This window comes from Ctenopharyngodon idella, chromosome 5, assembly GCF_019924925.1.
Source record: "Ctenopharyngodon idella isolate HZGC_01 chromosome 5, HZGC01, whole genome shotgun sequence".
Lineage (NCBI taxonomy): Eukaryota > Metazoa > Chordata > Actinopteri > Cypriniformes > Xenocyprididae > Ctenopharyngodon > Ctenopharyngodon idella.
The window spans coordinates 6,153,224-6,170,909 of record NC_067224.1 but is presented as its reverse complement, the minus strand read 5'-3'; the positions used below and the strand labels follow the sequence as shown (position 1 = coordinate 6,170,909).

Here is a 17,686-nt window from a genome sequence, read left to right as displayed (position 1 = left end):
TGATCCCACATCAGTGCCCTTTGAGATGTTTTGCAGGTTTTTTGCTAAATAAAATGCCTGTGGTCTTTGGGGCAACATCTGATTTACTTAAAGCAGTGTTAGTGGCATATTGCATTAGAAGTTTGATTTACTAATGTAATTGTTCTTTCTTTAAAAACAGTTGGTGCTGGTGAGGAGATCGTACAACATGGGAAACTAAAACTTCATCTGCTTTGGAGTGTTTTGTGGTGATGCAGATTTCAATAAATCATGTTTTAAGAATGTAAGGGGTGTGTGTTTGTTTGTTTTTTGTTTTTTTAAGTTCTTAAATGTTTTTGACAAAGTGTGAAGTATTAATAATTGGGCCAGTGTAAAATTCTAAATATCTTCCAACATGAATGCAAACCTTTTCTCTGGGCATGTAATTTAGCAGTTAAACTGATAACTTGATACAGTGGTCTTTTTGTACCATTAAAACATCCTGCAAACTTAATGTTCTCAAACAAAGCATTTATTTAACCAAGCTCCAAAATGTCTTGTTTGGATGTGTAATTCTGTCCTTTAAATGAGGCACAGTGGACATTTGCAAAGTGTACGGGATCTGGCAGCTACCTTGCAAGTAAACACTTTTTTTTTTTTTTTTTTTTTTTTTAAATATTGATTTCTAAACACTCTCACATGCAATAGTACAGGGGTGTTGATGTTTTTCTATGCAATGATATTACCCCGTCATAACAGTGGACCTTTATTGACAAGCCTTAAAGGATTAGTTCACTTTCAAATGAAAATTACCCCAAGCTTTACTCGCCCTCAAGCTGTCCTAGGTGTATATGACTTTCTTCTTTCTGATGAACACAATTGGAGATGTATTAATATCCTGATGCATCCAAGCTTTATAATGGCAGTGAACAGGACCAACGAGTGTGAAGCTGAAGAAAGTGCTTTCATCCACATCCATCCGTCATAAACCTATTCCACACAGCTCTGGGGGGGTTTAATAAAGTCCTTCTGAAGTGACGCATTTGTGGGGGGAAAGAATTATCTATTTAACATGTAATAAAGTAAAATATCTAGCTTCTGCCAGACTGCCTTCCGTATTCAGTTTACGAAAGAATGGAACTGGCGTCGCATCAGTTAAGTTTTTTCTGTAAGTTGAATAGGGAAGGTGTAGGATGTAGCATAAGCTATTTGAACTAAGAGTTTTACACTTTTATTCATAAGTTGAAGGTGGTCTGGCGGAAGCTAGATATTTTACTTCATAACTAACCCCCCGGAGCCGTGTGCAGTAACTTTATGATGGATGTGGATGGAGACACTTTCTTCAGCTCATACTTGTTGGTCCCGCTCACTGCCATTATAAAGCTCAGATGCGCCAGGATATTTATTAATATGACTTGGATTGTGTTCATTAGAAGAAAGTCATATACACCTAGGATGGCTTGAGGGTGAGTAAAGCTTGGGGTAATTTTCATTTGAAAATGAACTAATCCTTTAAAGGAGCCACCTCTTGAAAATGGATTGTTTCAGACAGGCCAGAATGAGGGTTGAAAATCAATTTTCTGCATTTTTTTTTTTTTTTTTTTTTTTGTGTGTGTGTGTGTGCAAAAAACTTTAACACAAGTAAACCTCAAGGAACGATAAAAAGAAAAATCCATGTCATGACCCTTTTAAGATTTGAAGTCTGACAGCCTCGTAGCCAGCGCTATGCCGTTGAGAGACTGGTTCTCAGGGCTTCATGTGGGTCATGGGGTTCAGATTAAAAGATTCTCTCTGCAGAACGCAGCTTTTAGTGCTCCACTTCTGCTTTGACAAGCTGCCTTTGAGTGTGTAACTAAGCCTTATTTTGTGAGAGCTTGAATGTTCTGTTGCAGTGTTTGATCTTTGGGGAATGTCTTAAAGAGTAGTTTTCAGCTGAGCATTTGTTCATAAGGTGTCTAGTCAGGAGTGATAAGTCTATTCTGTTGCTTGTCCTGAACAATGTTAATTAAGCATTTTATTTTTAATCTCCTTTGGATAAAGTTCCACTTAAGGTTTCATTAAGCCTTTTAATATTCATGGATTATTAAACAAACAAAATGCAAACAACTAAAGGCTTCAGTAATAGAGCTTATGTAAAACTGATCTCTGTGTTGAGATATAGATGTAATCTGATATGAAGGTACTTCAACTTAAAATGATATATGATATATATATATATATGATATACATGAAGGTACTCAAAAAAAAAAATCAATTTGGTCAATCTATTTAAGTTTACAGAAGAGAATTTTTCAAGAACAAGTAAACATTTCCACTGCTGGCCAAACAATTTCTTGGTTGTAAAACTAAACATTCTCCTTCTGAAATATTTGTCATTTTCACTGTCTTGTTATACATTTTATTGGGACAAGAAAGCATGTCGGTTCTTGAAAGACTCGCAGATAAAACCATAACTTTAAATTTAAGTGTAAACATGCCTAATATTAAAAACAAATACATCCATTCGCCTGTGCAAAGTCAAAAGCCTACAGCTCAGTATGTTTTGAGTGGTAATGCTGAAAGAAACCACATCTAAAGAGGAGTTCTGTCCTTTGAACTGAACAATGCCTGTCCCTGTGAGAGATCAGAGTGTCCCAGGGATCTTATCACAGCTGCACACAAAGAATGCTTGTTGTTTTATGACGCTCTGCAGCACCGGCCCTGGTTACCAATAGTCAGCACTTGTGAATTATTAAACTTCTGCCTTCCTTTACATGATGCACTCCAGCCAGGAATTGGTAAATTAATTGGTGTCACAATCTACTTGTGTATGTTTTTTACATTCATATAATATGGTTGTTTCAAATTACTTAGTGCTTTGTCATGTATTGTATTTCTCCCCCCCCCCTTGCTCCAACTGGGGGAAAAATTACTTCAGTTTCATACCACATCTAATCTTTAAACTTGAAAAGGAACCAAAGTTCCACCTACTGTCTTTTTTGGTATAGATAAAGACAGAACAGTTTGATATTGATTGAAAAGCCTCCATCACATCTTTTACAGTCAATGATTAGCAGGATTTTGTTTAGGCTCAAGAAAAGGTCACATGCTAAGGTTGTGAAATGGGGTCACTTCCTTAATCTAGGAAACTGGACCAATTTTAGGCAGGGCTTTTAATGCCCAAAATTTTTACTTTACTAAAAGTACATTTTCTGCATGGTGGGTAAGATTATCAAAAATAATGTCAAACGGACATTGTCCCAGGCCCTTTATGGTATAGCCTTGAGGGAGAAGGTGTCCATCAATAAAAAAATGTTGTCCTGGGCACCATTATGTGAGCAGTGGCCCTGCCCCTATGATAGCTAGCAGGCCTATACCTTGTCATTTCAGTTAAATAAAGACATTACTGAAATATTGCCATATATTTTAAATTCGGAAAACTCAAATGTCTGTTTTTCTATTAAAACAAAAAAAAAAGAAAATAAATGAGATGGCATTTTAAAGACAACGAAAATCTGTATCGATTAACTTTGCAGCGCCGAACTACATTTCCCAACATGCACTTCCTGTATAATTCGTCCCGCCCCCTTTTTTTTTGACTGACAGGTTGTTTGTTTCACTGTTACCAGCTGCTGGCCCATTCCAATCCTTGTCGGAGTGGAAACACGGGGGCCGACAGTCCTCTTTTTTTCTCCCTTCCCGTTTACCTCGTTGTGCTTTCTTTTATTTCACCCCGCTTTACTCTCTTTCTCTCTTTTCCTCGGCAGATAACTTTTCCTTTTCTCTCCCCTCCTTTCCGCTCCGTTTGAAGGTTTTAAAGCCCTGTCCATAAGCTCTACTTAATTATTTATTTATTTATTCTTTCTTTTTTTTTTTTTTTATCAAAACGGAATAGTCAGTTAATATTTTTTAGATGTACCACAAATGAGAAGACGCAAAAGATGGAGCTGCACATTTTAGAGCACAGTTTAAAAGTAGCAAGTATAGCGAAAGAGGGAATCCAGATTTGCACTCACGGATTAATCAAACTAGCTTTTCTGCCCTCTAAAACAAGGTAAGTAGCTTCACGAATCAAGTTTGCATTGTGTTAAACCTGTATTTACTGTCTGTTAAATATCTTCTTGAAGAATATGACGCGGAATTATATTAGCTCACCGCTACGCACCTCTTATGAGAGCCAGATGCACTTCCAGCACTTCTTTACGTTTTTAATCCAAATGTATATGTGCTCCATGTAAGAGGCGCATGACATCATCAAGTAAGCGGTCATGGGTGTTTTGTTTAGCATTATGATTGTCTGTGCTGTTGCTTAAGTTCATTCGACGGTAGAGGGGTGTGTGTACGTGATCGGGGTTGTTTTTCTTCTTGGGCAGCGGTATAAATATACGGAGGGGGATGTGGCTTTAAATCTCCGTCTGTGATGCTCAATACACGATCACGTATTCAGCATCACGGCTTTGATACAGCTGAAGGGGGCTTCCTGATGACTTGATGTTGTGAAGCCTATCTTTTCAGTGCTTTAATCAAAAACTGACCTGTTTTGATCATTAGTTTGAAAGAGATCTACACTCAGTGGCGCTGGTGGAAACCTGTAAACAACTGGAAGAGAAGGGAAAAGTTGTGGCCTGAACATGATTTGCATTAATTTGGTGCATTGGTTCACTTCCTATGAACAGAAATGTCTTCTTTTCTTTTCTTTTCTTTTTTTTTTACCACCTTTTGTGTTAAGTAATACACAATCAGTGATTGCTGCTGGTTACGTTCTGCAGTTGTCTTGTATCTCCTAATGATGCACCCTCAGATGAGGGGCTTTTGTGAAAGACTATCTATTCATAGAGTCTCAATGGCCCCTTGCTGTGTTTGCGTAAGCAAAGTATGTTAGCGCATCTCCAGTCCGGCTCCAGAGTCTGAACCTCAGGGAGAAACATCCTGCTTGGTCATTTAGTCTCGTAAGACTGTGGACACACACACACACACACACACACACACACACACACACACACACACACACACACACACACACACACAGGCCTTTAGCTAGAGTTAAAGTGGTTAAGGCAGAGTAGGTTGTTTTCATGTCTGAGTTACTGTCTTGATTAAAAAAAAAAAGTCAGCAGCTTAGATCAGGGGCCTAATTCCCCTCAGGCCCCTTTTATTTTGCATGTTTATTTGCTCTTGCGTTCGGAAATCTCATTTTCCAGGGCTCTTCATGATCAGCTTAGATGCTTTAATGGCTCTGTGGTTCTTAATGGTTGTCATGTTCGACATACTTGTTTTGAAAAAGTATCTCTGCATTCAAGGGAATGCAATTAAAGGATTAGTTCACTTCAGAGTTAAAATTTACTCACCCCCCATGTCATCCAAGATGTTTGTCTTCTTCAGTCGAAAAGAAATTAAGGTTTTTGAGGAAAACATTCCAGGATTTTTCTCCATATAGTGAACTTCAACGGCTATCAACCGGTTGAAGGTCCAAATTGCAGTTTCAATGCAGCTTCAAAGAGCTCTACAAGATCCCAGCCGAGGAATAAGGGTCTTATCTACTGAAACAATCAGTCATTTTTTTTAAATTAAAAATAAAAATTATATACTTTTTAACCACAATTGCTTGTCTTGCACTAGCTCTGCGATGTGCCACGCATTATGTAATCACGTTGGAAAGGTCACGCATGACATAGGCGGAAGTACCGAGCAAGTGTCTACAAAGCATGCGTGCAAAGTCTAAGTCAAATGCCCTTTACAAAAAAAGGTAAAACAACAATGTCGGAGGAGAAAATGAGTTTTTCGGCCTATCTTGGTACTTCCACCTATGTCATGCATGACCTTTCCGACATGATTATGTAATGTGTGGTGCATCGCAGAGCTAGTTCAAGATGAGCATTTGTGGTTAAAAAGTATATAATTTTTATTTTATTTTTTTAGAAAATGACTGATCGTTTTTCTAGACAAGACCCTTATTCCTCGTCTGGGATCGTGTAGAGCCCTTTGAAGCTGCACTGAAACTACAATCTGGACCTTCATCCCGTTGGTATCCGTTGAAGTCCACTAAATGGAGAAAAATCCTGGAATGTTTTCCTCAAAAACGAAAATTTCTTTTCGGCTGAAGAAAGAAAGACCTAAACATCTTGGATGACATGGGGGTGAGTAAATTATCAGGAAATTTTAACTCTGAAGTGAACTAATAAGCAATATCACACAAGTAAGCTTGATATATATTGGTATTGACAATAATAATAATAAAAAAAAAACATGGCAACACTTTATTTTAGTGTCCTTGTTACATATGTTACATGTACTTACCATAGTAATTATGCATAATTACATGCAACTAACCCTCAACCAAACCCTTATCCTACCTTAACCCTATAGTAAGTACATATTGTTAATTAATATTACTCGGTGCTTAAATGTATAATTACACCATAACAATAACACCTTAAAATAAAGTGTAATCAAAAACATCAATTGATGGCTAGTAGTTAGACAATTTTGAGTAGAAAGCATTTCATTTCAGCTCAAAGATGTTTTGTCATGACTCAGAGCCTGGAACGGTAATGATGACATCACCTCTGATCGAAAGGAAAAATACTGAAAGTAATGTCTCAGCAAAAACTTTCAAGGTCTGCCTACAAATGCAGGGTTATTAATTTGTGAACTGAAGATTTATCACAGTAAAAAGCTTTGCAGCTAAACTGTTTTTAACATTCAGGTTCTGTTTGCAGTGACATTCCTCCTTGTGGTTTGCATCTGGCTTTGAACAGCGTTTCTTCAGGGTTTTTTTTTTTTGTATTCAGTGCTGTATGTTTTGCCCATCAGGCCATGAAATCCACTTTAAGATCCAAATGCAATTTAATGTAAAAGTAGCATTTTTGATATGGTCATTTTTCTGATTTTGAATCTTTCAATTGATTTTGACTTGGCAAATATCTTTATGCTAAGAGACTGGGGAAACCCTTGGTTGTCTGTCACAGGGGCACAGCTTGACTCAACTTATTTAGTAGCTGTTTGTGAAGTTTCTCAGAGCGATGCAGAATGTGCACAACATGAGGGGAGCTCTGGAAATAGTTGCTTACAGTTTGAAACATTGTTGCCAGCCCTCGGGTTGTGCTGGGTCACTGTTTGCCCAGCAAAATATAGAAGAAGCAGTTTTTTTCACTCAGGAATAGACAATAACAACAGTCAACAAAATGCAGTGTCACCATAAAAAAAGACTGTATGGTTTTCAGCAGTTTTTCAATGTTTCAGGGGTTGGTTCTGTTGAAGTACAGTATGTGTAGTCTAGTTGACTCTCCTAGTTTATAAAATAGCACGGTCACACTTTAGATTAGGGTCCAATCCTCACTATTAACTAACTAGTGTATTAACTATGACATTTGCCTCAGTGAACTCGTAATTACTGCGTATTAATAGTTAGTAAGGTAGTTGTTAAGTTTAGGTATTGGTAGGAATTGGATAGGATTAGGGATATAGAATATGGTCATGCAGAATAAGGCATTAATATGTGCTTTATAAGTACTAATTAACAGCCAGTATCCTAGTAATATGTATGCTAATAAGCAACTAGTTCATAATGAGAATTGGACCCTAAACTAAAGTGTTACTAATATCACAATTCAATCAACTCCCAATGGAAAAAATCAACTTCTCAAAATCTTCTTTTGTGAAAAAATAAAGTCTTAGGGAAGGGTTAGCACACATTGCGTTTTTGCTGACACAAAAACACAAGGCACAGTTAAGTAGAACAGGGGAAAAAAGGACACTAGAGATATTAAAAGTACCAAGTTGATACTGAAATTTTAAAAATGTGATGCTTTGAGTGCTCTTGAGCGGATTCGTAAACACCTCTGATTTGCAATTGTGTTCACATGCCCATCGGATATGTCTGTGACTGGCTACAATGATCAACGCTTCAAAAACATGTTGTAAATAGACATCTGTGACGCTCTTCACCAAGCGCTTACACAGACATGCACGGGACCATTTGAAAGCAGGCATCTGTCAGCGGGGACCGGTCCACTGATAGCCGATTTCAAAACGCTTTCAAATTCAAACACTTATGTGTGCTTTCAAACGCTCCCATGCGTTGATCATTGTAGCCAATCGCAGACCTCTCTGATGAGCGCGTCAACACAAGGAGTTTATGAATCCACTCAACAGCGATCAAAGCGTCACATTTTTAAAATTTCAGTACCAACTTGGTATTGCGGTCGGTGCTTTTGACAACACTACTAGAGACACGTTTCTTAAAAACTGAACTGCTTTTTACTTGAGCTCAGTTTTTAAAATGCTGTTTCATGTGCGAGACGCTGCAAACGATGGTTAAAGACGTCCATCTAGCATGTTTACATTGAAAAACGATGGAAACGTAGTGCAGTTGAATGGAAAAGCGCGTTTTATGTGAATGGCCCCTAGGTTTCGAATAGCATTAGGATTAATTTTCATTTTGGTGTGAGCCAAATGTGCATATTGTGTTGTCTGAAAATATGTAAAAAAAATAAATAAATTAAATATTTGTTGTTCTGCACCAGTGGATTTCCCTGTGATGTTATAGTGTGTTTTTTCAGTCTGCAGTTCCAGCAAAATTACCAGATAAACAGGAACAGCCATCTTGAAATTTCAGGTTTCTCCCCTAAAAATTAGGAAATAAAAAGGAAGAGGTAAATTTGTGTGTGTCCTCAGAGACCTCAGGAACGGTTGTTAGAAGCACATTTCTGAGCAGAGGCTCTGAGCAAGTGAGTCATAGCCTGTTGAAAATGTACAATGATGATGTTTTGTTGCTCTGATTTATGGGAATAAGACCTGACTTTCCCCTATGATTATTGCTTTGCTTCTATTGCCCATCTCAGGATTCTCAAAGTAGTGTAGATCCATCACTTTATCTCTCTCTCCAAAATTCAGCCCATAGCTCAATTGAATTCCTAGTGGTGCAGAAAGGTTGATTTTTATGTGGAAATGTGGAGTGAATTTGTTCAGATGCCCCTTCATTTAAAAATTTGGTTTCGAGTCTGACTCAGCAAAGCATTTCCTATTAGTGCTTAAAACAATTCAAGCAATACTTCATCAATACCATATATGAAGACATCTACACTCCATATACCCTTCTTCTATGCTATGCTGTGTCATTTTAATGATTCAGTGACACAGCACCAGAAATGTCCATCAGCTTGCAAAAACTTGAAAAAAATTACCCTCCCCAGGCCCACTTTAGCAGTATCAGATAAGATGCTGCTTTCTAGAGTCAACAAGTTGCCTTCCTTCTCCCAGAGGCAAAATGATACACTATGTGGGTGGACAGGCTCATAAATAAGGACTCCTCTTACCTGGTATCAGGAGCCACTTGGGGTGTACAAGCAGCTTTACGAGCCAGCTGCGGTTACATGGCATTTGTGCAGCAATGTATGATGGTTTATTCTTGCACATGCAGCACAGATATATTTTTCCTATGTTGTCATCTTTGGGGAAATAAATTATACTGTGTGAGCAGAGCCGTCGCCAGAACATATAGAATGTGAGGGGGTTTGTTTTCATAGGGGAGCATACTTTTTTATGATCTTTTTTTTTTATTAACAACCTGTATTTATTATAACTGAAACAGACCAAGTTCTATATTAAAACAAAACACCAGAACACAAGATAGTCCAGCCAACAACTACACTAAAACCCATTTGCATTATGCCTATACACTTCGTAAGCATGAGTCACAAAAGCTCTTCAATTCTACCAACACAATAATAATAAAAACAATTTATATATGGCAATAAAAATATGTACATCTGTCGTATATTAAATTGTACTCGCCAGACTCTCTACTCTTAAAGTTGAATCTTTAAACCACTTTCTTATACCCATGGCATTTCTGCACATCACTGCCAAAATTTGATTTTGAGATTACATGCAATGCACAGCTGTGCAAAGAAATCACATATGACATAAACCTGCAATACTGTACGCTTACTTTGTCTTATGATTTTTATCTATCATGCTACACCCAAACTGCATATTGTAATTTTAGGTACTTCTAACACAATATAAATATTGAAAGGGCTGCTGCTGGAGACTTGCCATTGGCTGTTGTATTTGAGTAATTAATGAGGTAGTTCTGTGCAAGGTTTGGATGCTGTTTTGGGGATGTTTTTAATAGTCATTAATAAATATAATTGTTTCTATTTCCGTTTTGTGTAATAATGCGTTAAATATGAATTTTCTGATTCATATTTCTTAAGATAATGTGTTATTTAAAGTTGCTGTTGTAGAGATTACTGTTCCTGTGAGCTAAATGCTGCTGAATCAATCATGCCAGTGTTGCCAAGTCTGCAGTTTTCCCACAGAACTGGGCTACTTTTAAGTCATTGCTGTGGGTTGATTCCCCATGGATGTACAAATTCAGTGGAGATTGGAGAATTTGGCCCCCCAATGGAGAAAGACGAATTGAGCTATTTTTGATTGGCTATTGGGCTAGTTTTGTTGCACAGACCTGGAAACCCTTGTGTAATGGAATACGAGAATGTTTCTGTGGATTTGGCCAATGTTTTTTTTGTTTGTTTTATGTTTTTTTTCAGTAAGGAAAACTATTACTGACATTTTAGAATCATTAAATTTAAGCTTTTCTTGAAAATGATGCACTACAATGTTAAGACTGTGTCTAAAGAATTATTTTGACCAACTAGCAGTTAACCAAGGAGTAATCAGTCTTACTTTTCCAACCTTTTTTATGTGACTTAAAAAGTTAGGAATAGTCTTGAAGAAAAAATTTAGATGATTAACTTTTAAGATTAGTCTAATCAGTTTATGCAACCAGCCATTGGTACACGGATATGAGCGAGTATCCTAGTAAACATAGTCGGTTATGTCTTAAGTGAACATAAACACTAAACAGTTAAGAATGTAAATGCATGTGTGGAGTATCAGTATATTAGATCTGTGCATTTGCTCTTAAAGTGACAGCAGCCTAATATTCCTGCTGCTGTCTGACAGTTTTTAATGTTAATTGACTGAATAACTTTTGTAACTTTAATAAGGATTAATTAATAAGGATGTTTAATTTATACAATGAAGACTATGCAGTGTTGTTTTACATTTGCTGACTTTATTAAATTCCTGTACGTGAAAACTAGCTTGTCAGACCTACCCGAAAAACCTGAAAAACATTGTTTATTTCATTTGTATCTTTGTTGCTTGTAAATTGGTTATTTGTTCTTATTTTATTACTGACTGTTTACTTGTCTTTAATAATGTTTTAAATTTATATAAGTTAGTTATATAAGCTAGTAGTTTTAGCTGTGGTATCGAAATTGAAATAGAGAATTCTGAATTTTCATTGGCATCTAAAATTTTGGGGTCATTACTGCTTGTTTTTGCAAAATAAGATAAAAAATGTTTATGGCTGGTACATTTTCTCAAGTCACCGGCCATCGGCAGGTGTGACAAAAGCAAGTTTGTTTTAGGTCCCGTTAATAACATTTGCAAAAATTACTTTTTCCTTTCAAAAACATTTTTGAAAATAATTAAGATGTTTACACATGTTTTCAAGGTATATGCCATTACTCTTTACTTCATGGCTGCACCACAACATTTAAAAATCATTACATTTAAAATTATCAAGAAAGTTTTATTAAGGTTTGATGAAACCAACATGAATACATTGAACTTGAAGCAGTGTGGTTTATGTGTTTCTAAGCTGTTCTTGGTGGTTTTTAAGTTGTTTGTACTAGCCAAATTCACAATGATGTTCTGGTCCTTCGATATGTGTGTTGCTTGTCTCATTTTTTTGTTTGATTACAAAGTAGCTTACAAAAGTAATAGCACACCTCATCTTAACAAGCTTCTGTCGTTCATGTCCATTCAGTAGTGTGCCAAAGTTTAATACTTCAAATCCTTAAGCCTGAGCAATAGACTTGCAAAGTGTGCATGTGGTCTGTGATCTACGTATGTGAGGCTGTTGGAGTAAATTGATGTTTATAGAAGCTTCTCAGGAATATGTTATTAACTCTGCTTCTTCTTGGCTCATAATTTCCATCTCTTTCTCTCTTTGCTTCTCCACAGATGTAAGTTCTTTAGTTTAACCGAAACTCCGGAGGATTACACCATCATCGTGGATGAAGATGGCTTTAAAGGTAGGTGTTGTGGTTACTCTTTTACTAAGAGTGCATTGGGTTTAGTGCAGCCAGGCAAGATTAAGTCATGTAAAGTATCACAGATTCTCTATAATTCCTTGTAGCTTGACTCCCTGCCAATGTTTGACCACATATTGCTCCATCAACGGTCCCCAACCCCCGAACACACACATTTCCATCATGGGTTACTAGGGGTTAAGATGTCAGTGGCTTTGGTTTTGTGGTTGATTGAGTGAATCCATGTCATTACACACTGGTTACCAAGGTGAAACCCATTTGTTGCCATGGATACCAGAAGCTCTGTGTTACGAAACGGGTACAGGTATTTTAAAATCCCAGGAAATTTGTGTACTTGTTGGCAGCTTTTCCACCCATATTTCATTTGGAGAACAATAAATCTGACACCTGAATGTGTCTAAACAGGATCTTCCCCCGTATTCCATGTGCTATCAATTAGGAAGGAAATCAATTAAGTTTCGTGGCTATTAGTCAGTGTTTGTTAGCTGTGAGTCCATATTACATCGACAAAATTCACTTTTTAACTCTTTCCCCGCCAGCGTGTTTTTAAAAAGTTGCATTTTTATCATTTTTCTCAACTTTCACGGCCCCCAGAGTATTTTGTTGTATGAATATCTGAACATGCAATATATCAAAAGAAAGATCAGAGCCTTTGCTTTTAAACAAAACATTTCTTTTTCATTGGGCAGTTTTGATTTATATGCTGTTTAATGTTTGATGATTGTTATTTTACATGTGTATAAGCAATGCTTTTATCGCTTGTTTCTGCTGCTTTTTCGCCTGTGTTTTGATCAGGAGATTCGGTACTCGTTTAGAAGATGCGTAATAGCGCCCCCTTCCTTATAACAGGGAGAACATGGATTGCCAGATATTTCTGTCAATGGCAGGGAAAGAGTTAAAAGGGACTGTCTTTCTCTTCCAATGTAATTACATTCAATTCATATTTATTTGTATAGCGCTTTTTATAATACATATAATTTCAAAGCAGCTTTACAGAAAATGCATGCGTCTACATTATTAGTTACACTTCAAAAATATTGATAACTCCTGTTTCACTACACAGATGTCTGTACAGTCAGAAAGTCCCTCCCACTAAAACCACCTCCAACAGATTATCAAATAGCAAATCATGTCAAGGGCAGTGATGTAAGTGAAGCCTATTTGTTGTTTTACAAAAGGGATACGTTTTCGATATGCACCACCCCAACTTCCTGTTTCAATAGCAAATACGTCAACACAGGAAAAAAGCTTGAAAGACTTTCCTCACATAGTACCTTTAGATAGATAGATTGAGCAAAGAGTGTTAATGTCACATTCATTGCTCACGTGCCTCTCTTTTTCCTTTTCTTTTTTCTTTTTCTTTTTTGACACTCTGTTTTTCTGTGTTTGTCTGTTTCAGAGCTGCCAGAATCTGAGTATCTCAGTGTGGCCGATGCGACATGGTTGGCTCTTAATGTGGTGTCCGGGGGCGGGAGCGCAACCAGCTCTCAGCCAATCGGAGTAACGAAAATAGCAAAATCAGTCATCGCCCCGTTGGCAGACCATAATATCTCTGTATTCATGCTGTCGACATACCAGACTGATTTTATATTGGTGAGTGTCATAGATGCTTAGGCGATAGAGAGCAAGATATGATATAATTTTTCCCCATTAAAACATTTGACGTACAAATGAATAGTACTTTTGACATTTGTAAAAGTGATATACACATGAGAATAAGGAAATTCATATGTAAGTATAATTTATATTTGTCTACAGAAATAATTTCAGGCATTTTAGCATAATCCTTTACATGAAATTCAAGAGATACAAACATTCAGTCAAGCTTTTGACAGGTGTTGTATTTCACAATGCATACACTCACTGCCCGATGACAGAAAACGTACACTACTGCTCAAAAATTTGGGGTCAGTTAGATTTTTATTTTTTTTAGAAGAAATTAGTACTTTTATTTAGCAAGGATGTATTCATTGATGGTAAGTGACATTAAAAACATTTATAATGTTACAAATGACTTCTATTTCAAATAATTGCTGTTCTTTTGAAATTTCTATTCATCAAATAATAAGAAAAAAGTATCATTGTTTCCACAAGAATATTAAGTAGCACAACTGTTTTCAACATTGATAATAATAATAATAAAAAATGTTTCTTGAGCAGCAAATGATCACTGAAGACTGGAGTAATGATGCTGAAAATTCAGCTCTGCATCACAGGAATAAATTACATTTAACAATATATTCAAATAGAAAAGTTTTTCACAATATTACTGTTTTTACTGTATTTTTGTTCAAATAAATGCAGCCTTGGTGAGCAGAAGTGACTTCTTTCAAAAAAGACCCCAAACTTTTGAACTGTAGTCTATGAGAAAGATCCAGTAGTTATGTTTCCATCCAATGTTGCGAATTTAACTTATGCGCGAAATTGGAATATTGCATAAAACGTGCGAATAAAGCACTTTCCATCCTATGTTTCCATCCCATGTGTTCAAGAGAACAAAACTGTCACTTCCTGGGAAATTGGCAAAAAATATCTGTAATAAAAATGGAAGTTCCTGCAGTTGGGGCAGCCACTATGGTTCATAAATTACTTGAGCGCACAGACAAAATGCAATAAATGCTGTCATGTTATCTTGCGTTCGGATGCCTGATGTTTAGGAATGCATCATGTGAGATAGTTCTGGGAGATCATTATACCAAATCATTCTGATGACAGACTTTGGCTCAGGCATTTCAGAATATCTAAAACAACATTTGAGATGCTGTGCAATGAAACTGATCCGCTGGTTAGTCCATTTATCCAGTCAGATCCACTGTTGAGGCAAAATCACGTGAGTTTTTTGTTGCACATCAAGGGATTTATTCTGTAAATGTGTTTCCATTGTAGTTTATTGCATGTCTTCTTATCGGATAAGAAATGTATCCGCCTCAACTGAGTGCATAAGTTTTAGAATGTATGTGCATCTTGGCGTTTCCATCAAGCGTTTTTTTTGGGGGGGGGGGGGGGGGTTTTAAATGCCATATCCCAAAATGCACATAAAAATAAGTGGATGGAAACATAGCTAATGTGAGAGAGTGAGCTCATGAGTTTCTTCCTCTCTCATGTAGTTCGCTTCACTTTTGTATAGTAACGCCTCATAGAATCATCTCTGATTTATTCCAGGGATTACACTTAGACTACCCTCATTAATTGATCTTCAGGAAATGATAAAAATGCACATATCAAGAACTAAAAACCAGTATAAGGATAAAAACATTAATGCTTTATCATAAAAAAAAGAACCGCAGTATATACATGACAAACATGATGCAGTCTATTGCGACAGATTATATAGAAACAAGCCCTGTAATTTGTAGTCTGAATATGTGTCATCTCATCAGCAGTTAAAACACAGATTCACGGCTTCCCCATTTCATTGCATAAGATGAAACTGTTGCTTGTAATTTCGTGTAAGGACATGGTATATGATGACATTTGATGGTTATTGCTATTGGATGATCGAATTCTTTACATAAACTGCACAGTAAATACTATGCTAGTCATCACTTCTCCTTTTCTTAAACCAACCCATCTACCATGACCACAGCCTAGTGCTGACATCTTAGCACATTTCCTTTGTGTGTGCGTGTTTATGAACACATGCCCATCAGTGCACGGTCACCAGAGCCTGTTTATGAAAATAACAAGAAATATGGGAGTGATGGTAATCTGGGAGTAGTTATGTAAAGAGGATAAAGCCTGTGGATCAGCAGCCGCTTACTGGAATTTACCAGAAAGTTCACGTTCCACACCAGCTGCTCCCAGCCAAAGGAATAATCACAGAGTTTTATAGAAAGAGAGGAGATGACCTGCCTCCTGTGCTGGGCCACTGGAGAGGCCATTTCCTTCTCATCCTCAGCCCTGTCCTTCACTCTTGGCCTGGTTACTCAAAACTTTAAAAGCAGTTCAGAAATACCCGTCTGTATCTGGCCCATCAGGCCTAGAGCACATGTTGCAATGCCTCCCTTATTTGGATAACTAAAAAAAAAAAAGTGAAAGATATTGTCTTCCAGGGGAATTGTTGATGGATTTAAGATTTCCATCCCTGGGAAGGACTCATTGTTGTGTAAGGCTGAGCTTAATAGCCTAAAATATACCAGATATTGTATTTCAGCCTCTTGATGATATTTAAAAAGTTCACCAAAAATTAAAATTGTCATGAATGCACATTGGACATTTAATATTTTATAATTAAAGTGGTAAATTATGTTTTTTGCACAAACAAAGCACTCATCGTATCATAAAATTGAGGTTAAACCACTGGAGTCACTTTTATAATGTCTTCACTGCCTTTCTGGGGCTTGAAAGTGGTAGTTGTGTAGCTGTCAGTGGAGGGACAGAAAGCTTCAGAAAGATTTCATCAAAAAGATCTTCATCACAGATTTGTGTTCCGAAGAAACAAGTTTTACAGGTTTGGAACGACATGAGGGTGGGTAATTAATGACATAATTTTCATTTTTGTGTGAACTATCCCTTTAATATTTGTATATAATTATTATTAGGGCCCGAGCACCGATGATGTGAGGCAGTGTTCATTTTGACAGCAAATTTTGATTTAGTTTTAGTCATAGTCTTTTGACTAAAATGCCATTTAGTTTTAGTCATATTTTAGTTATTGGAAATTGTTTTTGTTTTAGTCTGGTTTTAGTCGACTAAATATCATAAGATTTTAGTTGACTAAAAGTACAGTAGATTTAGTCGACTAAAATCTAATTTAGTTCAATTGTAATGCATTAAGCATTTCTCTAACAATACACAGATCTAATACACTGATATACATCTGATATACTCTCTAAACTGTTTATGTTCACTTAAGACAACCAACTGTACTTTACTCGCCAAAGCATATGGTTTTTGACCGTTCAAGTGCAAAAACACACGAAAGAGAGCTCAATTCAGTACTTGCCAGGGACTGACACTTATCATTGAGGTACTATTACAGTTTTTGTTTAAAATTTTGATTAGATTAGATTTTTTGTTTTTCTGCTTTTCTGCTTTTCTGCAACTGCCATTACAACATAAACCTAATAGGCAAATTAAAACATTAAAGCCTCATTAAAATGATTGCAATATTTGTGGTATTGCAAGCAAAATTTAATTGTCTGTGTATATACATTTTGCCCAGCCCTACTGTTGTTGTATCTGTGTAAAATGTTTACTCTTCTTTGGCTATATTTCGTTTTCTAACGAGGTAACGACGGTTAGTAATCCTTGAAGATGTTTTAATTCTCTGGAGCTTTTGTAAGCTCGTAAAATAGTCCAAGGAAACTATATCCATAGATAGTTGCTCTTGAAATGCTGTGCGCTGCTCATTTAGTGCACCCATCAGGGCCTCGCTGGAACACTCTGAGTTTCAGCTTAATTGGTTGCTTAAGCCATGCTTATGTATTGTTTTCACTGTAATGTATTCTGGGTTTGGTTGTGGTGTTTGAAATGCAAATGAATGTTTATTTGTGATGTGTTTGAGTCAGTTTTTGTTTTCTGTCAGGTTTTGGTTACTGAAGAAAATGGCAGAAGTCTAATATTAGGTTTCTACATGTGCATGTTTGTATTTCCCATTCATGCTGAAAGTCTTTGCCATA

General features: G+C 36.6%; 1 protein-coding gene across 1 annotated transcript in view; it reads left to right on the top strand.

The window, feature by feature from the left end:
* Positions 1–3,558: 3,558 nt before the first annotated feature.
* castor2 (cytosolic arginine sensor for mTORC1 subunit 2) overlaps positions 3,559–17,686 on the top strand; it is a 21,693-nt gene continuing 7,565 nt past the window's right edge. The window contains exons 1-3 of the mRNA XM_051895458.1: positions 3,559–3,991; positions 11,977–12,047; positions 13,465–13,658. Coding sequence (XP_051751418.1) covers positions 3,879–3,991; positions 11,977–12,047; positions 13,465–13,658 — 378 coding nt within the window. The 5' untranslated portion in view covers positions 3,559–3,878. The remainder of the gene's footprint in view (positions 3,992–11,976; positions 12,048–13,464; positions 13,659–17,686) is intronic.